At 38.3% G+C, this 24,590-nt stretch overlaps 1 protein-coding gene across 10 annotated transcripts in view; it reads right to left on the bottom strand.

The window, feature by feature from the left end:
• PTPN4 (protein tyrosine phosphatase non-receptor type 4) overlaps window positions 1–24,590 on the bottom strand; it is a 201,095-nt gene that overhangs the window by 68,796 nt on the left and 107,709 nt on the right. For all 10 annotated transcript variants that reach the window (XM_027965040.3, XM_042243967.2, XM_015093457.4 and 7 more), the window contains 2 exons: window positions 12,570–12,633; window positions 8,463–8,635 (listed from right to left, as the gene is read on the bottom strand). In XM_027965040.3, the coding sequence (XP_027820841.1) occupies window positions 8,463–8,635; window positions 12,570–12,633 (237 nt within the window). The remainder of the gene's footprint in view (window positions 1–8,462; window positions 8,636–12,569; window positions 12,634–24,590) is intronic.

Raw genomic sequence — 24,590 nt, 5'->3', positions numbered from 1 at the left:
ATGTTATATTCCCTGACGTTTTATATATGTGATAATGCTTATCTACTGGCCCTTGTTCTGAATGGGAACCTGGTTAAGTTTAATATTTTCTGCTTACTTTTTTCCTTTAAGACTTGGTAGACAAAGGGTGGCCCATAAGCTACATATAAACTTGAAGCAAGGTTTTATTTAGCATTTACAATGTTTAAAAATATTTAATCTAAAGTGTTAAACTTTTAACAAGACTAGTAAGAGATAATGACAAATTATCAATAACAAGAATGAGAGAAATGACAGTAGTAGATTCTAGAGATATTGAAAACATAATAGAGAAATATTGCAACTTTTATGCCAAAATGTTAAAGAAATTAGACAAAACATATTCCTTGAAAAAACATGAACTGTCAAAGCTCACCTAGGAAGAAAAAGAAAACCTGAACTGCTTCATTTGTGTTAAAGAAAAAATGTGCTGTTCTAAAGCCTCCTTAAAAAAATCACACTTCTGCATTAGAAGAACAGAACAGGAAAATTCTATCAAATATTTAAAAGTAAATAATATTACTACAGAGACTCTTTTAGAAGACGGAAAATGAAGCAATACTTCCCAACTCATTCAACAACGCCAAAATTACCCTGACACCAAATCTGATAACAACATTACAAGAAAACTGAATATAAATATCCTTCATGGACATAGATGCAAACATTCTAAAATAAATGCAAGCAAACTGAATAAAATAATATACAAAAGGTATAACAGATCATAACTAAGTGGGATTTCTTTCAGAAATGTAGGGTTACTTTACCACTTGAAAAATCAGTCAATATAATTCAGCAATAAATAAAAAAGAAATCCCATATGATCACTGTAATAGGCGCAGAAAAAGCTTTTGACGAAAATTAACATCCAATCCTAATAAAAACTTACCACAAATGAGAAATAGAGGAACTTCCTTAACGTGCCTGATATACAGCATCTGTGAAAGCCCAAAACCAACAGCACACTTAAGAATGAAAGACTGAGTGTCCCCCACTAAGATAAGGAACAAGACACGATATCTGCTTTCACACTTCAACTCAACACTATACTGGAGCAATCAGTAAAGCAAAAGAAATAAAAAAGATCACCACTACCCTGGTGGTCCAATGGTTAAGAATCCACCTGCCAATGCAGAGGACACCTATTCAATCACTGGTCCAGAAAGATTAAGATGGTGTGCCAAATTACTGAGTCCACATTCTAGAACCCACAAGTCACAACTACTGAGCCGATGTGCCACAGCTACTGAAGCTTGCATGCCCTAGAGCCTGAACTCTGCAACAAGAGAAGCCCAAGCACAATCAGAGAAAGCCTGCATGCAGCAATAAAGACCCAGCACAGCCAAAAATAAAACAAATGATTTGAAAAAAGATCAAAACAGAAAGGAAAAATTAAACTGTCTTTATCCTCCAGGAAGAAAATCTGCTGGAAAAGAGTTTTTAAAAGCTCCTAGAAGACATGAGGTAAAGCAAAGTTTAAGAAAATGTAAAACAACATAAAAAAAACTGCATTTCTAACTGTGATGAACAATCTGAAATTAAAACATAGTAAGACAATCTCCAATAGCATCAACAAAATGAAATAATTAAGTATATATTTGACAAAGATGTGAAAAACCTGTATACTGAAAACTACAGAGGAATAAGATTTAAATAAAAAGATACCATGTTTCATGACTCAGAAAACTCAGTTCAGTTCAGTTCAGTCACTCGGTCGAGTCCAACTCTTTGCGACCCCATGAATCGCAGCACGCCAGGCCTCCCTGTCCATCACCAGCTCCCGGAGTTCACTCAGACTCACGTCCATCGAATCCGTGATGCCATCCAACCATCTCATCCTGGGTCATCCGCTTCTCCTCCTGCCCCCAGTCCCTCCCAGCATCAGAGTCTTTTCCAATGAGTCAACTCTTTGCATGAGGTGGCCAAAGTACTGGAGCTTCAGCTTTAGCATCATTCCCTCCAAAGAAATCCCAGGGTTGATCTCCTTCAGAATGGACTGGTTGGATCTCCTTGCAGTCCAAGGGACTCTCAAGAGTCTTCTCCAACACCACAGTTCAAAAGCATCAATTCTTCGGCGCTCAGCTTTCTTCACAGTCCAACTCTCACATCCATACATGACCATGGGAAAAACCATAGCCTTGACTAGACGGACCTCAGTCGGCAAAGTAATGTCTCTGCTTTAGAATATACTATCTAGGTTGGTCATAACTTTTCTTCCAAGGAGTAAGCGTCTTTTAATTTCATGGCTGCAGGCACCATCTGCAGTGATTTTGGAGCCCAAAAAAATAAACTCTGACACTGTTTCTACTGTTTCCCCATCTATTTCCCATGAAGTGATGGGACCAGATGCCATGATCTTCGTTTTCTGAATGTTGAGCTTTAAGCCAACTTTTTCACTCTCCTCTTTCACTTTCATCAAGAGGCTTTTTAGCTCCTCTTCACTTTCTGCCATAAGGGTGGTGTCATCTGCATATCTGAGGTGACTGATATTTCTCCCGGCAATCCTGATTCCAGCTTGTGTTTCTTCCAGTCCAGCGTTTCTCATGATGTACTCTGCATAGAAGTTAAATAACCTGGGTGACAATATGCAGCCTTGATGTATTCCTTTTCCTATTTGGAACCAGTCTGTTGTTCCATGTTCAGTTCTAACTGTTGCTTCCTGATCTGCATACAGATTTCTCAAGAGGCAGGTTAGGTGGTCTGGTATTTCCATCTCTTTCAGAATTTTCCACAGCTTACTGTGATCCACACAGTCAAAGGCTTTGGCATAGTCAATAAAGCAGAAATAGATGTTTTCTGGAACTCTCTTGTTTTTTCAATGATCCAGCGGATGTTGGCAATTTGATCTCTGGTTCCTCTGCCTTTTCTAAAATCAGCTTGAACATCAGGGAGTTCACAGTTCACATATAGCTGAAGCCTGGCTTGGAGAATCTTGAGCATTACTTTACTAGCATGTGAGATGAGTGCAATTGTGTGGTAGTTTGAGCATTCTTTGGCATTGCCTTTCTTTGGAATCAGAATGAAAACGGACCTTTTCCAGTCCTGTGGCCACTGCTGAGTTCTCCAAATTTGCTGGCATATTGAGTGCAGCCCTTTCACAGCATCATCTTTCAGGATTTGAAACAGCTCAACTGGAATTCCATCACCTCCACTAGCTTTGTTCGTAGTGATGCTTTCTAAGGCCACTTGACTTCACATTCCATGATGTCTGGCTCTAGATTAGTGATCACATCATCATGATTATCTGGGTCAGGAAGATCATTTTTGTACAGTTCTTCCGTGTATTCTTGCCACCACTTCTTAATATCTTCTGCTTCTGTTAGGTCCAGACCATTTCTGTCCTTTATCGAGCCCATCTTTTCATGAAATGTTCCCTTGGTATCTCTTATTTTCTTGAAGAGATCTCTAGCCTTTCCCATTCTGTTGTTTTCCTCTATTTCTTTGCACTGATTGCTGAAGAAGGCTTTCTTATCTCTTCCTGTTATTCTTTGGAACTCTGCATTCAGATGCTTATATCTTTCCTTTTCTCCTTTGCTTTTTGCCTCTCTTCTTTTCACAGCTATTTGTAAGGCCTGCATTTCTTTTGCATGGGGATGGTCTTGATCCCTGTCTTCTGTACAATGTCACAAACCTCATTCCATAGTTCATCAAGCACTCTGTCTATCAGATCTAGACCCTTAAATCTATTTCTAACTTCCACTGTACAATCATAAGGGATTTGATTTAGGTCATACCTGAATGGTCTAGTGGTTTTCCCTACTTTCTTCAATTTCAGTCTAAATTTGGCAATAAGGAGTTCATGATCTGAGCCACAGTCAGCTCCTGGTCTTGTTTTTGTTGACTGTACAGACTCTTCATCTTTGGCTGCAAAGAATATAATCAATCTGATTTCGGTGTTGACCATCTGGTGATGTCCATGTATAGAGTCTTCTCTTGTGTTGTTGTGGTTAGGGCTGAGAGCAGAGCCCTTGGGGGATTAAGCTTACTTAACCTCCTGGCACTAACTCCAGTATTTGCCCCAAGTGTTACCCCAGCTTTCTTTCCTATAGCTCTCAGCTCCCTAAAGCATTTTATCTTGATGTCCTTTTCTTTCCCATTTCTTCAATGCTCCTGGGAATTTCCTTCACTTTCTTAGAACCCAAGAATGCATGTTTGTTTCAATGTATCTAGAATCTATTAGAAAAGTCCTTCAACTGACTAAACTACAGAAAGTGAAGGCAATTCTTTCAATGATTCATCAAACAAGTCTTTATAGAGCCCCTATTTTTGCAGACTGGGAGCTGGGCTGGCAGACACTGTATAAGACACTCTCTGCCCTCTCAGAGCTAGCAGATTCAGCTCAGTTCAGTTCAGTTCAGTTCAGCAGAAAAGTCAATACCATGTCAACTCTTCTGAAAGTGATCTATAGTTTCAGCACAATTCCAGTTAGATTTCCAGAAGTGTTTTTTATAGAAACTGATCAGCTAATTCTAAAATTCAGATGGAAACGCAAACAACTTTTAAAAAGAACAAAGGTAGAAGACAAACGCTACTGGATTTAAGACTGTTTATTTAAGACCCATTTATTCTCTAGTTTTGCCAATATGGAGACACCCTCCTTGAAAAGGGCATTAAAATCCTTCCATTCACTTAAACACCCTGTGCTGAAAACACTGTGTTTCAAGGTTTAACTATAAGACTCAAGTTCTCAGCACTAATTCTTAAGCCTCATCTAGATTTCTCCCCATGGGTCCGGGGGAGATGATTCAAACACAGTGAAGAACATCTTAGGATTGTAGGCTGGGCTGGCCCAGAAGATTTTGCAGCTCCCTGACCACCTGGCTTGAGGATTTCAGGGTTAGGACCCCAAATGGGCTGTGGCTACCAGCGGTGGAACACCCCTGTCTTGGGTGCACCTGCCTGCCACCAACACGAATGGTACCCCAATTCCTCTTGTCCTCTTTACTGCATATGCTGTGACCTGGAGTTTCTGGATTCCAGGCAATCTCTGGTTATACTTCTGGAAACACACCTGCTGCCTCAGCCCTGCTGATCCACACCAAGGTGGGAAAGACACACAGAACTGTTTTTCAACACAGCATCATTCCACACAAAATTATTTTCCTAAGCTTGCAGACTGTTTTTCATTGGAACACATTCCCAAGGCTGTGACTTTCTCTGACTCTGTGGCACCACTGTGAGAAGGCTGGATGTGCATGTCCAGTGTTGTGTGAGTTGGGCACGCCCCCTGGCTCCACGCTGGTGCACTCTCCTGAGGAGCTCAGGATGGGGCCCTGGACTCCGCAGCAGGACCCCATCTTGGGTGGGAAACTCAGGACTGCAGAGTAGTTCTGTCCTGAAGTGAGTCCTAGAGTGACAAAAGCCACATGCACAGGACTACTCCACGGAGCAGCCGCACAGGACTGAGCTGGACCCACAGATGGGTCGTTGATAGCTGACCATTTCTGCCTATCTTCACAGACTAAGAGTCACTGTCCTTCCTTTCCTGCCCATAACTGTACCTGTTGCTGGCACACACAAGGCAATCTCGTGTTCTGGGACTAGCCAAGAACTGAGACCCTAGCAGGAGGCCCCTAGTTCACAGTAGACAAACTCCCCATTGAATGACTGCTACCTCATGGTGTTCTCGATGCTTCAGAATTGGAAAAGGATGGAGAGCACAGCAGTGTGCAGGCCCCTCACCAAACTCCCGCGATACTCTGAGGGGCACCAGAACCTCACCTCACTCGGCCCCCCAAGCACAGACGAACTCTGTGCCCACCTGTCCTATGGGCCCTGGGCGCACCTCCAGCCACTGGCAGCCAGGACAGAGGTACAGGTGCAGGGCTTAGTGCACAGCAGGCTCTGAGGCCACCCAGACCTGCCATGGTCCCCAACATCCCCTCTGCTGGGAAAGCTGGACTAAGACTTACTATTTAAAAAAGAGTCCAGAAATATATCCACACAAATATGGACTACACTGATTTTCAGCAAAGGTACAAACGCAATGCTGTGGAGAAAGAGTAACCTTTTCAACAAAAAAATGCTGGAACAACTGGATATCCATATACAAAAAGATAAACTTCAATCCATACTTCACACCATATACAAAAACTACTTTCAAATGGATCACAGACCTAAATATAAGAGTTTAAACTATAAAACTCAGAAGAAAACAGAGGAATAAATCTCTCTGTCGGTTAGGCAAAGATTTCTTAAATATGACAAAAGAAAGATCTATGAAAGAAAAAACTGGTAAACTGAACTTACCAAACTTATATGCTTTTCAGAAAACTAGCCACATGACAAGATACCAGGAGGCAGTGGTTTGAATGTGGTGGAACTGGAACTCTCAAACACTGCTAGCAGGTGCAAAAAATGATCCATGTTCTTTGGAAAATGACCAACAGTTTCTTAGAAAGTTAAATACACATCTACTACATGATCTGGTCATTCCACTCCTAGGGAACTTAAAGCAAATGTCCATACACATCCTTCCACACTAATGTCCACAGCAGCTTTATTCCTAACAGTCCAAGCCCGAAAGCAATCCAAATGGAGAGACAGTCTGTCTGATATCCACAATTAAGTGAATGGATAAATAAATTATGTTATACCTACACATGGAATACTACCCTACAATAAAAAGAAATGAACTATCAATCCAGGCAAAAAAATGGATCAATTTCAGAATAATTATGCTGAGAAAAAGAGCATATAACAAACAGAATATTTTACATGTGTGCTTCAATTCATATAAAATCCTACAAAATGCAAACTGATATTTAGGTATAGAAAACATACCAGTGGCTACACAGAGACAAAGAGAGGTGGGAGAAAGGGCGTTTCAGAAGAGTATGAGGAAAATCCCAGGGTGGATATACTTACTGTCTTAATTGTGGTATGGGTTCAAGGATGTATATATACATTATATATTTAAAACAGAAAATTCTGATTTTTAAAAATGGTAGCTTATTGTATATCAATTATATCTTACGTTGTTTTAAAAATGTAAAATCTGCCAGGACTAGATCCACATTCCCCCAGGGGCAGGAACAGCCTGAACGGCAAGTGTCGCTCCCACGCGAACCAGTATTTTCTTGTTAAATTATATAGTTCTTGAGCTCATTTTTCAAAAAGAACTATTTAATTTACTATTCAGTACTTTAACTTTCATGATGAGAAATCTGCCTCCTCCTTTTTTGTTTTGTTTGGCTGCACCACGTGGCATGTGGCATCTTAGTTCCTTGACAAGGAATCGAACCTGTGCCTTCTGCAGAGGAAGCACAGAGCCTTAACCACTGGACCACCAGGGAAGTCCATTGAGCTTTTTTTTTTTTTTTTTTAATTAATATCCAGGTAAAAATTTCATCCTGTTTCAGGGATGATTTTCTCCCAAAGTGGTTTCTTTAACCATCTTTTGTATCTAGTCATCATGATTAGATTTTGTTTTCTACGGTACAGTCAGGGTAAATTACTTTTCTTTTTTCACCTGAGTCTGCTTTAAATTATGGTTAAAGACTGGTTACTATTATTAATTTTTTTATTGCCTAAATGAAGTGGTATGTGTATATTTACTGTGTATATCATATTTTCAAGAAGACAGGGAATAAAAAATTCTGCAAAAGCGTAGTTCTTGCATAACAAGCCTGGTGGTCTTTAGGTTAGGGATGCAGTTTATTGGGGGAACGCCGTTATGGTCTGCATTGCTCTCTCATGGGGATCTCATCTGTCCCTACTAAGATTTAGCACCAATAGATAACACTGTTTGATTTTTCCTTGACTGTCACAACTGTTGTCATACTCAATATCTAAATCTAATTACCTTTAAATTTACAAGTACCAATACCTTACTTTTCCCAATACGGCTTTTGGGATGGTGACAGGGAAGTCAATCATAACATCAAGCCACTTAAGAATGTTCTGTGCCTTTTTTATGATTACAATTTCCTTAATTCTAGTTAAGTGCTGATAATGAGTTTTTGGGCTACTGTTACTACTTATTTGGAGGAGGATGTCTTTTTGATGGTATATCCTGTACTACACTACATGCTATGTTTTGTTTTTTTCTGATTACAAATAGGGCAATTATAAATGCTTCAGGTTTATAATATAAATCTTTTCTGGGCCACATGTGAATATTTTCCTCATGAAAAGGTTTTCTTGTAAATATTTGACAAAGATACAATGGAAATTATAACATGGGTAGGCTGTAAATAATATGGTTGATTTTCTTTAGAAAACTATGACCTGGAATTGTCAATGGAACAGGTTTCTTAAGTCTGTTTATATGTTGAGAAAGTACAGAACTTTTTGCTGATATAAATAAAGGAGGCCGAATTTCATGGAGATTTTGACTCAGTTGGCATGTATGAGTTAACAGATTCTCTGGTTCAATAAACTAGACCTTTATTTAAGGGGAGGAAAAATCAACAGTAAAGAATCAAAGCATAAGCAATACTTACCAGTACCGGAATTTTGAACCTAATGTAAAATAATGTGCAAAAAAATTCTTTTGAGGTGGAAGTGGTCTGTCCAAACGGAAGAATGTGTGATGTTCTACACACGCTTTCCATAAGTTTTTACATGCTCTGTAATTCACCATGTTAAATCCCAATAATGTTTCTCTAGATTCATGCTGTAATAAATGACAAAAGGCAGAGAATATCATGAAAATGTCAGAATCTAATGCTCCATTTATTTTTTTACAGATAAATATTCTAGTCCTACGAACACTAATCCTTCTTGTGTCTTTTCTGCTTATTCAATAAAGAAGCAGTAATATAAATAGGTGGCAAAATGTGGACCTTATTTGGCAATGTTACAACTCATAGGAACTTTTACTTTATAGTTAGAAATAAATTTAGGGGTTCCCTTGTGGCTCAGCTGGTAAAGAATCCTCCTGCAATGCGAGAGACCTAGGTTCGATCCCTGGGTTGGGAAGATCCCCTCCAGAAGGGAAAGGCTACCCACTCCAGTATTATGGCCTGGAGAATTCCATGGACTGTATAGTCCATGGGGTCACAAAGAGTTGGACACAACTGAGCAATGTTCACAAATAAATTTAAAACTTGATATATACCTATTTTCAAAACTTAATAGCTATAAGCATTTCAAAATGTAATCCTTGCCCACAAATTAAACTTTAAGACACATCACCATACCTTTCAACAATATTTTTAAATTTATAAATCTGTCTAGATTGTAAATAAGTAAATAAAAACATTCAGTACTTCAGAACACTATTTTGAAACTCATTTTAAAAATAAGTAGCAACAGAATAGAAGTATTCCTTTAACTTTTTAAAAACTTTGGCACCAATTACTATTTAAGTAAACAGTTTTACTGAAATAATAAACTATCTATAGCAAGGCAGACATGTCATAAATGTAGAGCTCTGATTTTCACAGTGACTGTAACCTTTGACCCTCCCAACCTGATTCAGAAATGTGTCATTAGCAGCACCTGTGAGTATCCCTCATCCTCCCTTTCTACCAGATCACCTCTATAAAGGTGACTACCCTTCTGACTTTATGACCACAGACTGGTTACGCTTGTTTTCAATTTTATATACATGGATGCATACACGTGTATCTTGACTTCTTTTGTTCATTATTATGTTTCTATAGTCCTCCATTTAATTGTGAAGCAGTAACTGACTCATTTTCACTCTACACAGTATTCTATTGTATGAAGAGACCACAGTTTATTTATCCACTTACTGTTGACAGACATTTACTGTTTCTAGCTTGGTAATGTAAAAATATTGCTTCTATGTATATTTCTGTATTTTGTCTGATGCATGTAGGTGTGAATTTTTGTTGCTGGATCATAGATGTCACGTGCTCAGTTCAGTTCAGTTGCTCAGTCGTGTCCGACTCTTTGCGACCCCATGAATCGCAGCACGCCAGGCCTCCCTGTCCATCACCAACTCCCAGAGTTCACTCAGACTCACATCCATCAAGTCAGTGATGCCATCCAGCCATCTCATCCTCGGTCCTCCCCTTCTCCTCCTGCCCCCAATCCCTCCCAGCATCAGAGTCTTTTCCAATGAGTCAACTCTTTGCATGAGGTGGCCAAAGTTCTGGAGTTTCAGCTTTAGCATCATTCCTTCCAAAGAAATCCCAGGGCTGATCTCCTTCAGAATGGACTGGTTGGATCTCCTTGCAGTCCAAGGGAATCTCAAGAGTCTTCTCCAACACCACAGTTCAAAAGCATCAATTCTTCGGCGCTCAGCTTTCTTCACAGTCCAACTCTCACATCCATACATGACCACGGGAAAAACCATAGCCTTGACTAGACGGACCTTAGTCGGCAAAGTAATGTCTCTGCTTTTGAATATGCTATCTAGGTTGGTCATAACTTTTCTTCCAAGGAGTAAGCGTCTTTTAATTTCATGGCTGCAGTCACCATCTGCAGTGATTTTGGAGCCCTCAGAAATAAAGTCTGACACTCTTTCCACTGTTTCCCTATCTATTTCCCATGAAGTGATGGGACCGGATGCCATGATCTTCGTTTTCTGAATGTTGAGCTTTAAGCCAACTTTTTCACTCTCCACTTTGAAAGTGAAAGTCATGTGCTCACCTCTAGTAGATACCAACTGTTTCACAAGATGATTAGCTCAATATTCACTTCCCCTACAAGCAATGAAGGCTCCACATACTCCCAAATCACTGGGTTCACCAATCTTTTCATTACACTATTCTGATGGCTGTGAGGAATTATCACATTCTGGTTATAATTTGTATTTCTCTGCTGTTTAACAAGGTTCATATTACTGGACGAGGAGATATTTTCAGTTCTGTTCTGAATTCTGGAGTGTCTGTTCAAGTCACTAATGTATTTCTGGATTGGCTTGGATATACAACCAAGGACATGGTGTGTGTGTTTATTATACACATATTCTATGCTATTTGCCATAGTTCTTAATTTTAACACAGCCTAAATTATCGATCTTCTCCTTTAATGTTTGTTTTCCTTCTATGTCCTGTTAAGGCAATCTTTGCCTATCAAAAGGTCATGAAGATTTTTTTCTGTAAGTATAATATAGTAAAATGTCCATGTAAAAATATTAAATAATGATGCTAGAAAATATGTTAAAATATTACTTACTGATCATCAGAGAATTCTTAATTATGCTTAAGAGTTGCTTTGTATGTACTAACACTACCTCAGAGAATCACTGTGAAGACTAAATGATATGAAAATAGTTAATACACATTATCAGGCACGTAGTAAGATCTCCAGAAATGTTAGATACTATATTATTACAAATAACAACAGTACCACAGAAAGCAAAATGGAAAAATTGGCTTCAATATCACCTACCAATATAATTATCAAAAGTAAAATGTCTGTTCTCCAGTTTCCAGACATGATTTAATATATTTTATTCCTCTAAACATTTATTGAAACATGTACAACAGTGTTCATTAACAGCATTAATCATAATAGCCACATTCAGAAATGGCAAAACTATCCATTAACATAATTAAGAGTGAATAACTAATTGATAGTATATTCATTCAGTAGAATTCCAAATAGCAATGGAGCAAAATACTGCTCTGTGTAACAACACAGAGGAATCTCCCAATGCTAAGGGAAAGAAGGCAGACAAAAACATTCTGTATGATTTCATATTTTAAAAGTTCAAAACAGGACAAACAAATTAATGATGCTACAAATGAGAATAGTATTTACCTTTTGGGAGAGTTAATAACTGCTACTGCATCAGCTCTATTAGCAATAATACCAGCTTCTGTGGTGGCAGTAATGTTCTACATATAACATTGTATATTATATACCTATCAAGCACTACACTTAATTTCCGCCTGATTTATTTCAAAAACTCTCTTCAAAAAACTTCCATATTTTGTGAATATAAATGATGATGAATTATACTCAATAGATCAAGATCCTCTATAAAATGCATTTGATTCAAATACATTTTGCACACAAATAAACACCCTAAAATATGTGTTAATTTGTCAAGACTTCTAATAATGTCAGTCAAAGGATAAGGCTAATTTAATTCAATGAAATAGATAAAAACCATTTATAAGATGACACTCTTTACAATACTGTACTTTCTATGAAAACTCAACATGTTGTATTTATTGCTAATATAAAAAAAGGCCATCACCATTCTAACAAAGGCAGGAAATGTACTACACGTTCATGAACTACAAACAAAACTAAACACTCAGATTCTCTACAATGAAATGAACTTACAAATAAAAGGAAGTGCTACAGATTTAGTTAACAAAAAGAAAGATACAAAGAAAAAGGACATATAAATCCTCAGTTACTGACCTTATGAATAGAATACGGGGACTGACAATGACTATCACAACTGAAATTAGTTTTTATGTTCAAGAGACAGCAGAACAGCTATCTAGAATAACCTCAGATCAGAACCACAGAAACACTGGAGAAATACTTTGTCACAAACTATAAATTAACTTAGTTGGCAGTTATTAATAGTATTAATAAAACTTTTATTTACACTAAAAGTTCTGTAATGAATATTTATTTCTTTATAAAAAATTTATATTAATAAGAACAATACTCACCAATTCTTTTCTTAACTGAATAAAAAACTGTTTGCACTTAAAAGAAATTTTCACAATTTTCAACCTGGATAAAAAGAGAATGAATTGAAGTATTTAAAATATTGAACAAAGATAAAAGTATCAACCAAAGAGTAGTTAAAAATAATCTTTTAATTGCATGTTTAGTATATCCATTGAACTATATGTACATATACACCAAAGAATATATATACATATATACATAAAAAAATCAGAAGTTTTTGGTTTGTCATGAAAAAATAATTAGAATTTATACAGTGAGTTGAACTGTTTTACCAGAACATTTACTGAGAACTTATCCATTTTTCAATTTTGTATCCGAAATTTACATAAAAACACATATTACAAGTTAAAAATTCAAGAATACCAAAAATATAGTTTATTTATTCTTTAAAACTACAAGTAGTTTCCTTGCTCTACATGCAAAGAGCTTAGAAATCACCACTACATCCTAGCAACAAGTAAAAAGCTCAAAAGGCTTAAACATCATCAATTCTTCTTGGATCCAAAAGAGAAGAGCACAGAGCAAACTCTACCTCCAAGATTTGAGAGATGAATTGGAAGCAGAAACTGCCAGAGGAAGCAGTGCCAGGGTAAGAAAACTGGAACTGTATTCCATGAATTGTTGAAACTATTGTTTGTCATGCTGGTTAACTATGAGAGTGAAAAACTCCAAGAGGACCCAGTCATAGGGAGGCCCTCACAGAATTCTAAGATTAATCTCCAGAAGCTCAAACAAATTCCAACAGTAAATATCAGAGGAAAATACCCTCAGGTTTCCGACAGGGAAAGGGGAAAAGAAACCATGTTGAAATAGGCCAGAGCACTCTGCTCTTAACAAGGTCTGCATTTAGGGGAAACAAGTTAACAAGAGCCTTAAATGATCCAGGGAAAGAAAACACCCAATTTTAGTCCACTCTAGAAATCTTGCCCCATCCAAAGAGGGAGAAAAAATTGAGAAACACTTGTGAAGCTCACAATCCAGAGGTAGAGGCTCAAAAAAACACAAAGCTAGTCATAGGACTGCACCCACCACCACTCCCTCATCACTACATTCAGTTCAGTTCAGTTGCTCAGTCGTGTCCAACTCTTTGCGACCCCATGAATCGCAGCACGCCAGGCCTCCCTGTCCATCACCAACTCCTAGAGCTTACCCAAACTCATGTCCATCGAGTCAGTGATGCCATCCAGCCATCTCATCCTCTGTCGTCCCCTTCTCCTCCTGCCCACAATCCCTCCCAGCATCAGGGTCTTTTCCAATGAGTCAATTCTTTGCATGAGGTGGCCAAAGTATTGGAGTTTCAGCTTCAGTATCAGTCCTTCCAATGAATACCCAGGACTGATCTTCTTTAGGATGGACTGGTTAGATCTCCTTGCAGTCCAAGGGACTCTCAAGAGTCTTCTCCAACACCACAGTTCAAAAGCATCAATTCTTCGGCGCTCAGCTTTCTTCACAGTCCAACTCTCACATCCATACATGACCACTGGAAAAACCACAGCCTTGAGTACATGGACCTTTGTTGGCAAAGTAATGTCTCTGCTTTTCAATATGCTATCTAGGTTGGCCATAACTTTCCTTCTAAGAAGTAAGCATCTTTTAATTTCATGGCTACGTTACTAAGAGCCTATTTACAGCAGTTCCTTTTACCAGCTCCTTTTACCAAGGTTACCAATCAACCCTGAATATTCATTGGAAGGACTGATGCTGAAGCTCCAACACTGGCTATGCTATGTGAAGACCCACCTCATTGGAAAAGACCTTTGATGCTGGGAAAACTGAGGGCAGGAGGAGAAGGTGGTGACAGAGGATGAGATGGTTAGATGGCATCATCGACTCAAGGGACATGAATTAAAGCAAACTCCAGGACATAGTGAAAGATAGGGAACCTGGAATGCTGCAGTTCACGGGGTGGCAAAGAATCAGATACAACTTAGTGACTGAACAACAATCTTTTACCAGGATATCAGATCGGCCCATCAAGAAAAAATTACAAGGGATACCAAAAGGCAAAAAAACAACATAAAGACACAGTATGTAACAGGACCAGATGTGAAAGGAGTGCTGGAATTATCATCCTGAGAGTTTAAAACAACTTAATTAACATGCTAAGAGCTCCAGTGGATAAAGTAGAGAGCAAGAAAAGACAGGCAATGTAAGCACAGAAATGAAAAGCATGAAAAAGTGTACCAAAATATAAAATTAATATTCAGAAACTGGCTCCACTTCTATACATTAACAACAAACTAACAGAAAGAAAAATTAAAACAATCCCATTTACTATCACAGTAAAGAGAATAAAATACCTGGGAATATACCTACCTAAGAAAACGAAAGACATGTACTTGGAAAACTGAAACACACTGCTGAGAAACATTGAAAATGATGTAAACATATGGAAAGATACACCGTATTCTTAGATCTGAAGAATTATTATTGTTAAAATGACCACATTATCCAAAGCAATCTACATATTCAAGGCAATCTCTATCAAAATACCAATGCATTTTTCACAGAACTAGAACAAATAATTTCAAATTTTGTATAGAAACACAAAAGACTCTAAACAGCCAAACAATCTTGAGAAAGAAAAACAGCAGAAGGAATCATGCTCCCTGACTTCAAACTATACTACAAAGCTACAGAAATCAAAACAGTACGGTACTGGCACAAAAACAGACACAGAAATCAATGGAAGAGGATAGAAAGTCCAGAAATAAACTCAAGCATGCACCTATGGTCACGAATCTATGACAAAGGAACAAAGAATATACAATGGAGACAGTCTCTTCAATAAGTGGTGCTGGGAAAACTGGACAGCTATATGTTAAAAAATGAGGTTAGAAAATTCTCTAACAGCATATACAAAACTAAACTCAAAATGGATTAAAGACTTAAATATAAGACTGGATACCATAAAACTCCTAGAAGAAAACATAAGCAAATAGTCTTTGACATAAATCATAGCAACATTTTTTGGGAACTATATCCTAAAATAAATGAAATAAAAACAAACAAATGAGACCTAACTAAACTTAAAAGCTTAGGCATAGCAAAGGAAACCAACAACAAAAAGACCATCTACTGAATAAGAGAAAATATTTGCAAATGATATGACCAATAGGGGTTAACATCCAACATATGTAAACAGCTCACACAATTCAACATAAAAACAAATCAAAAATCAAACCACCCAAGTAAAAATTAGAACTGAACAGATGTGCTTCCAAAGCGGAAATGCAGATGGCCAACATGAATATGAAAATATGCTCGATACTGCTAATCATCAGAGAAATACAAATCAAAACCACAAAGGGATACCAGTTCACACCTGTCAGAACGGCTAGCATCAGAAAGACAATAAATGTTCGGTGAGAATGTGGAGAAAAGAGAGCTCTCATGCATTGTTGATGGGAATGTCAATTAGTACAGCCACTTGTGGAAAACACTATAACTACACCAACTAATTAAGGGATATACAAATTAAAAGATGCAAAATATAACATTAAAAACATAATATGAAAGGGGAGGAGTATAAAAGATATTTTTCACAGAACTAGAACAAATAATCATCTAATTTGTATGGTACTACAAAAGACCCAAATATCCAAAGCAAACTTCAGAAACAATAAAGCTGGAGGTATCAGGCTCCCTGAGATCAGACTATATATTACAAAGCTACAGTAACCAAAACAGTCTGGCACTGGCCCAGAAATAGATATAAATATCAGTGAAACAGAATAGAGGGCCCAGAAATAAACCCATGCTCACATGGCCAATTAATTTATGACAACAAGGAAAGAATGTACAACGGAAAAAAGATAGTCTCTTCAATAAATGGTATTGGGAAAACTGGATGCTATGTGCAGAAAAATGAAACTGGACAACTTTGTCACACCATACACAAAAACAAATTCAAAAGGGATTAAAGACAAAAATGTTAATACCTAAAAACATAAAACTCCAAGAAGAAAACACAGATAGTAACCTCTTTTGACATCAGTCTTACTAATATTTTTTGGATATGTCTCCTCAGGTAAGGGAAGCAAAAACAAAAATAAACAATGGGATTGCATCAAATTAAAAGATTTTGCACAGTGAAGCAAACCAACAAAAAGAAAAGATAGCCCACCAAATGAGAGAAGATACTTGCAAATGATACACCCAATAAGGGGTTGATATCTAAGTATACAAAAAACATACAACTCAATACAAAAAAATTTTGATTAAAAAAATAGGCAGAAGACTGGAAGAGGCATTTTTACAAAGATATACACATGGCCCACAGCGACATTATAAGATGCTCAACATCACTAACTATCAGAGAAATGCAAACTACAATGAGATACCATCTCAGACCTGTCAGAATGGCTATTATTAAAATGACAAGGAATAACAAATGTTGATAAGGATGTGAAGAAAAGAGAATCTCTGTGCACGGCTGGTGGGAATGTAAATATGTGCCATTATCATGGAAAACAGTACGGAGGGCCCCCAAAAAATTAAAAGCAGAACTACTGTATGATCCAGCAGTTTTGCTTCTGGGTATTTATCCAAGTAAATAAAAACACTGAATCAAAAAGATTTATGTATCCTTCTGTTCATTGCAAGAAGCAACATTTAGAACCTTATATGAAACAACTGACTGATTCAAAATTGGGAAAGGAGTACAACAAGGTTGTTTATTGTCACTCCATTTATTTCACTTATACACAGAGCACATCATGTGAAATGCTCGGCTGGATGAGTTACAAGGTGGAATAAAGATTGCTAGAAGAAATATCAACAACCTCAGATATGCAAATGATACCACTTTAATGGCATAAAGAGAAGAGGAACTAAAGAACTCCTTGATGAGGGTGAAAGAGAAGAGTGAAAAAGCTGGTTTAAGACTCAACATTCAAAAAAACTAAGTTCATGGCATCTGGTCCCACCACTTCATGGCAAGTAGAAGGGGCAAAGGTGGAAGCAGTGACAAATTTTCTCTCCCTGGGCTCCAAAATCACTGCGGATGACTGTAGCCATGAAATTAAAAGACAATTGCTTCTTAGAAGAAAAGCTATGACAAACCTACATAGTGTATTAAAAAGCAAAGATATCACTTTGATGACAAAGGTGTGTATAATCAAGACTATGGTCTTTCCAGTAGTCATGTACGGATGTGAGAGCAGGACCATAAAGAAAGCAGAGCACTGAAGAACCAATGCTTTCAAACTGTGGAGCTGAATATGACTCTTAAAGAGTCCACTGGACAGCAAGGAGATCAAGCCAGTCAATCTTAAAGGAAATCAACCCTGAATACTCATTTGAAGGACTGATGCTGAAGCTGAAGCTCCAATATTTTGGCTACCTGATGTGAACAGCCAACTCATCAGAAGACTGCCGCTAGGAAAGATTGAGGGCAGGAGGAGAAGGGGGAGACAGAGGATGAGATGGTTAGATGGCATCACCGATTCAATGAACATGAACTTGGGCAAACTCCAGGAGATGGTGAGGGACAGGGATGCCTGGAGTGCTACAGTTCATGGGGTTGCAAAGAGTCAGACACAATTTGGCAACTGAACAACAATGTTCACTGCAGCACTATAAAGAAACAATCTAAGTGTCCACTGATAATGAATGGATAAAGAAGATGTGATGTATGTGTGTAGATGTGTATGAATATTCAGTTCAGCTCAGTTCAGTTGGTCAGTTGTGTCTGACTCTTTGAGACCCCATGAACCTCAGCACACTAGGCCTCCCTGTCCATCACCAACTCAAAAAGTCTATCCAAACTCATGTCCATCAAGTCGGTGACACCATTCAACCATCTCATCCTGTCATCCCCTTCTCCCAACCTCATCTTTCTCAGCATCAGGGTCTTTTCAAATGAGTCAGTTCTTCGCATTAGGTGGCCAAAGTAGTGGAGTTTCAGCTTCAACATCAGTCCTTCCAATGAATACCCAGGACTGATCTCCTTTAGGATGGACTGGTTAGATCTCCTTGCAGTCCAAGGGACTCTCAAGAGTCTTCTCTAATACCACAGTTTAAAAGCATCATTACTCAGTCATAGAAAAGAAATTTTGTCATTGTGGCAACATGGATGGACCAGGAGGATATTATGAAAATGAAATAACTAGAAAGAGAAAAACAAATACCTTATGATTTTATTTATATGTAGAATCTAAAAAATGAAAAAGTGACTCATAGATATAAACAGCAAATGAATGGTTGCCAAGGGGAAGCGTCGGTGCAGATATAGACAAATATGTGAAAGGGATTAAGAGCACAAACTTTCAGGTATAAAATAAGTCATAGGAGTGTAATACACACAGAGGGAATACAGTCAAAAACACGTAATGGTTTTATACAGTGACAGATGAACACTGAACTTGTAGTGACTGTTTCATAATGTATACAAAATACTAAACAACTATGCTGTATACCTGAAACTAATGTTATGCTAATTATAACTCAGTAAAAAAAAAACTGTTGAAGCTTGTTTTATAGCTAACATATTGCTTCTTCTAATAAATGAGCTATGTATCCTTGAAAGGAATATGTATTTTGCTATTGCCAGGCACAGTACTGAAACAAGAGGGAAGTGGGCAGGGCACAACCTTTAAAAGAATGACACAGCCACAGGACATGACAAAAACTGGTTAGAACCAACTAGATCCTAGATGGTGGAAGATCTAATTTCCAGTGGATCTTGAGCCTCATTATTTGCTTACTGTAATGCATTAGCTACATGACACACCTGAGCTTCCCACTGAACCTGACATTCAGTGCTAAAGAAACCACATGCAATGTAGGAGACATGGGTTTGGTCCCTGGGTCAGGAAGTTCCCTGGAAAAGGAAATGGCAACACACTCCAGTATTCTTGCCTGGAAAATCCCATCTTCCCAGCTTATTATTATTTGGCAGTTTACTTGCATGAACTCTGCACCCCAATCTTCAGTTTATGTTTCTGCTATTGCTCTTCAGGAAGGCACAGCCCTGGGTGTGTCCAAAGTAATACTGAAATGACAGTAGTATCAGTCACCCCATCCTTTCAAAAACCACACCCAGCTGTGAACTTCTCTAACTGCCAACACACTGCTCTATTATTTTCAACAGTGCCCTATGTCATGAACTCCTTTAGAAACTAATTCAATTCAAATTGTGGCTATTCTGAAGGAACAGTTTCTGTGGTAAGCATTTGAGGCTTTCTCTTCTACTGTCCTTGATTTTCTCTCCCCTTTTACCTTTGGGTTTCCCAAGACAGTTCTTCTTAATTGGTCTGAGCTTTATAGTTAAATTTTGAACCTTTGTTATTATACAAGAGCCCTGGTGATGTGGCAGTTAAGTTTGGGGTTGGGCAGATGCCAGTCTCTACTCCTGTGATCTGGTCTCAGTGGGTTAGTGGGCTGGGCCTCCTGGCTGCACCCTTCAGTACTCTGCAACTCATCCCCCCGCCACCCCCCCCCCCCGAGCTGAAACAAAAAGTAGAGAGGGCTTCCCTTCCTCCACCTCGGTTAGGCCCTGGTAACATCCATTTTGATTAAGTATAAATAAACTTCCTTAGGACAGATCTTTGCTAATAAGAAAAGAAGGCTCTGAGCATATTTCAAGCTACTTTCCTGCTCAACCCCTATATCCTGCCCTTCGATCACAAGCGGATTTTCTGTCAATCTTGGCCCTGAGATCTCATCTCTGGTAGCAAAGGGCCCTTCCTAAGTAAGCAGGGCCTGAGGGAGTGTTTATCTGACAAGCTAGTCTCTGCTCTGTCTCCAGCAATTTGTCAACCACCCTTTATGTACTCCTGCCAGGTACTGCTGTAGCGGTGGTTTCTAGCCCTGGTAAGCTGTCATTTCTTGTATTCATCTGTTTCTCTAGTTTTCAGAAATGCAGTATGCCCTGTGTTTTCAATTCTCTGACAGATCTAAAAAGAGCTGTTGATTTTAAGTTTTTGCAGTGTTTCTTTTTCTTTTGAGAATACGAGTAACAAGTTGCAAAATCTTTACCTGCTAGACTGGGAACCACAACTGTCCCCTTCCCTTTTCGTTTTACTAATGATGTTTTTTTGATGAGCAATAATTTTAATGAAGTCTAATTTACAGAATCCAAGTAATTCCCAATCCAATACTCAACATTTTAAAAGCATGAACTTGAACTGGATAATTTAGGGCTAACCATATATAGAAAGAAATGAGGAAGTATATTTATCACATGGAATGTAACTTTTCTACACATAACTCTACTTTTGAAAGAAGAGGTTAAGTGAGAAGCTTGTCTTTCAGAATCTGAAAGATCCAAGTTTAAGGTTCCACTTCATATTTATCAAACTTATTAACCTTGGCCCAGTTAGCTTCTCTGGTATTTCTTATTCCTTATCCACAAAACAATGCTAAGGATATCCAAGTTGCAGGGTTATCAGGTACAAATAAAATGCATTAAAATCCATGAGTGATTTTCTTCCTTGCTTTAACCTCCTTCAAAAGGACTTAGGCCAGCCCACTGTGGCTCCCAGGACTGTTGTGGTCAGTGACCCTGACCCTGTGGCAGGCCACTGTCGACCTACACCTCCACTGGAGACTCCTGGACACTGATTGGCAAGTCTGGCTCAGTCTCTTGTGGGGGTCACAGAAAAACATCTCTCTCTGTTTAATGGACCACGCTCAAGCCTTTGACTGTGTGGATCATAACAAACTGGGGAAAACTCTTCAAGAGATGGGAATATCTGACTATCTTACCTGTCTCCTGAGAAACCTATATGTGGGTCAAGAAGCAGTTAGAACCCTGTATGGAACAACTGACTGGTTCAGAATTGAGAAAGGAGTATGACAAGGCTGTTTGTTGTTACCCTGTTTATTTAACTTATACACTGAGCACATCATGAGAAATGCCAGAATGGATGAGTTACAAGATGGTATCAAGATTAGCGGGAGAAAAACATCAACAACCTCAGATATGCAGATGATACCCCCATCGAATGGCAGAAAGCAAAGACAAACTAGAGAACCTCTTGATGAGGGTGAAGGAGGAGAATGAAAAAGCTGACTTAAAACTAAATATTAAAGAAAGATCATAGCATCCAGTCCCATCACTTCATGGAAAATATAAAGGGAAAAGGTGGAAGCAGTGACAGATTTCCTCTTCTGGGGCTCTAAAATCACTGTAGATATTTACTGCAGCCATGAAATCAGCAGATGATTGCATCTTGGCAGGAAAGCTATGACAAACCTAGACAGTGTGTTGAAAAACAAAGACATCGTTTTGCCAACAAAGGTCTGTACAGTCAAGGCTATGCTCTTTCCAGTGGTCATATACGGTTGTGAGTGCCAGACCGAAAAGAAGGCAGTGACAAAGAATTGATGCCTTGGAACTGTGGTGTTAGAGAAGACTCTTGTGAGTCCCTTGGACCATAAGATCAAATCAGTCAATCTTAAAGTAAATCAACCCTGAATACTCAATTCAAAGGACTGATGCTGAAGCTCCAATATTTTGGTCACCTGATGTGAAGAGCTAACTCACTGGAAAAGACCCTGATGCTGGGAAAGATTAAGGGCAGAAGGAGAAGGGGGCATCAGAGGATGAGATAGCTGGATAGCATCACTGATGCAATGGACATGAATTTGAGCAAATTCTGGGAGATGGTGAAGGACAGGGAGACCTGGTTGTGCTGAGGTCCATGGAGTCACAGAGTCGGACATGACTGAGCAACTGCACAACAGCAGATGGAACGTACAAGATCCTTCAAACTCTGAATCCAATTTCTCTTTAAGCAATATCATCTTAAAATCTTACTCCCTTGCTTTGTCCTCAGTGAAGATAACTAAAAAAAAAAAAAAAAAAGTCAGGGGCTACTTGGTGGCTCACTGGTAAAGAATCCACTTGCCAATGCAGGAGATGTGGGTTTGATCCCTGATCCAGGAAGACCCCACAAGCCACAGAGCAACTGGGCCCAAGCACCAAAACTATTGAGCCTGTGCTCTAAAGCCTGTGAGCTGCAACTACTGAGCCCACATGTCACAACTACTGAAGCCAATGTGCCTTAGAGCCTGGGCTCCTCAGCAAGAGAAGCCACCACAAAGAGAAGCCACTGAAACTAAAGAGTAGCCCCAGCTCTCTGCAACTAGAGAAAAGTCCACACAGCAACCAAGACCCAGCACAGCCAAATATAAATGAATAAAAATCAAACCACGTATCTAATCATTTGAACTTGCCACATCCTTTCTTACTACGAAAGAAAGAAAGAAAGTGAAGTCGCTCAGTCGTGTCCGACTCTATGCGACCCCATGGACTGTAGCCCACCAGGCTCTTCCCTCCACGGGATTCTCCAAGCAAGAGTACTGGAGGGGGCTGCCATTTCCTTGTCCAGGTTCTTACTACGAGGCCTCTGCAAATGTTGGGTACCTTTACCCTAAATTCTGACTGAACCTTCCACACACACATTCCTCTTCCATACTCCCTCTTCATTGAGGAAATTTCTATTCATCCTTTAAAAACCACCTCAAATATGGCAAAGGCCAACACAATATTGTAAAGCAATTATCCTCCAATTAAACCGAAACAAAACAAAAAAATCACCTTAAATATCATGAAGACATTAAAATTTTCCCTGGTAAAATTATATCATTGGTACTTCCAAAGTAATTTGTCAAAAACTCTTCCAGAATCTTTATTTTATAATAATAAATATATATACATATGCACACATTAAAGAATTTTGAAAATACAGAAAAATTTAGATTATCATTTTAACCCTTATCATCTGAAAAGAATTTCTGATTTTGACATTTATATAATATGTAAAGTTTATAAAAAATATGTTTAATTCTCTTCAGTAAATCAGAAAAACATTAAAATTGAAGATACACATTTACCATCATGAAAATAAACAACCATAACTGTTTTTTCTGGAACACTTAATTCACCAATCTTATGTTTTGTAATTAATTTTATGTGCTCACTTTTAGGTAAGTACCATGTCTCAAGCTGTTTTGTACTTTCCTCTAACCATAACACAAGTTGAATTACACAGAAGAATTTACAGATATGACATGAAATATTAAATGACCTTTGGCTTTCTTTTATGAACTTCAGAGAGGTATAATTTATATATAAAATGAAATATCCCAATTTTAAATGAACAATTCAATGAGTTTTGACAAATGTATTGAGTTGTATAACATCCATCCACCAAAATCACCATATAGCAATTTGCATCACCTGAAGATGTCCCCTTAGCATCCCTTTGCAGTCAATTTCCTCCCATTTTTAATCCCTGGCAACCAAGTGGTCTGTTGTTTCTATAATACGTGTTTTCTAGAATTGCATATAAATAGAAACAGAGTACGTCATCTTTTGTGTCAGGCTTCTTATACTTGACATCATGTTTTGAAGGTAGGGTCACCCATATTGTTTAGTGTGTCAAATAGTTCACTTCTTTCACTGCTAAACAGTATTCCACTGCATAGATGTAATTTGCTTGTACAGTCACCAACTGATGGACATTTAAATTCTGTTTTGTGCTATTATGAATAATATAGCTATAAACACAGTGTGCACATCTTTATATAAACTTACATTTTCATTTCTCTTGGGCAAATATCTAGGAACAGAATTGCCAGATTAGACGGTTAATCTAATTTAATCTTTAAGAAATGCCAGTTTTCCCAAGTTGGTCTATTACTCTGCATTCCCACCAGCAATATATGAGATTTCTAGGTGCTCTGCTTCCTTGCCATCACTTGGTGCTATCACTTTTAAAATTTTTTAAATATTTATTTATTTGGCTGCACCAGGTCTCAGTTGCAGCATGTGAACTCTTATTTGGGCATGTGGGATCTAGTTTGCTGGGCAGGTATCAAACTCAAGTCCACTGCACTGGGAACATGGAGTTCTAGCCACTGGACCACCAGGGAAGTCCCACTGTTCTTTTTAATTGGAGCTATTCCAGTGGGTGCATGGAAATAGTTCACTGTGGTTTTAATTTGCATTTCACTGATGACTGAGCATTTTTTTGTATTTATCTGCCATT

This window comes from Ovis aries, chromosome 2 (assembly GCF_016772045.2).
Source record: "Ovis aries strain OAR_USU_Benz2616 breed Rambouillet chromosome 2, ARS-UI_Ramb_v3.0, whole genome shotgun sequence".
In the NCBI taxonomy this organism is placed as follows: Eukaryota; Metazoa; Chordata; class Mammalia; order Artiodactyla; family Bovidae; genus Ovis; species Ovis aries.
The sequence above is the reverse complement of the archived record's forward strand: the minus strand, read 5'-3'. Positions and strand labels throughout refer to the sequence as shown.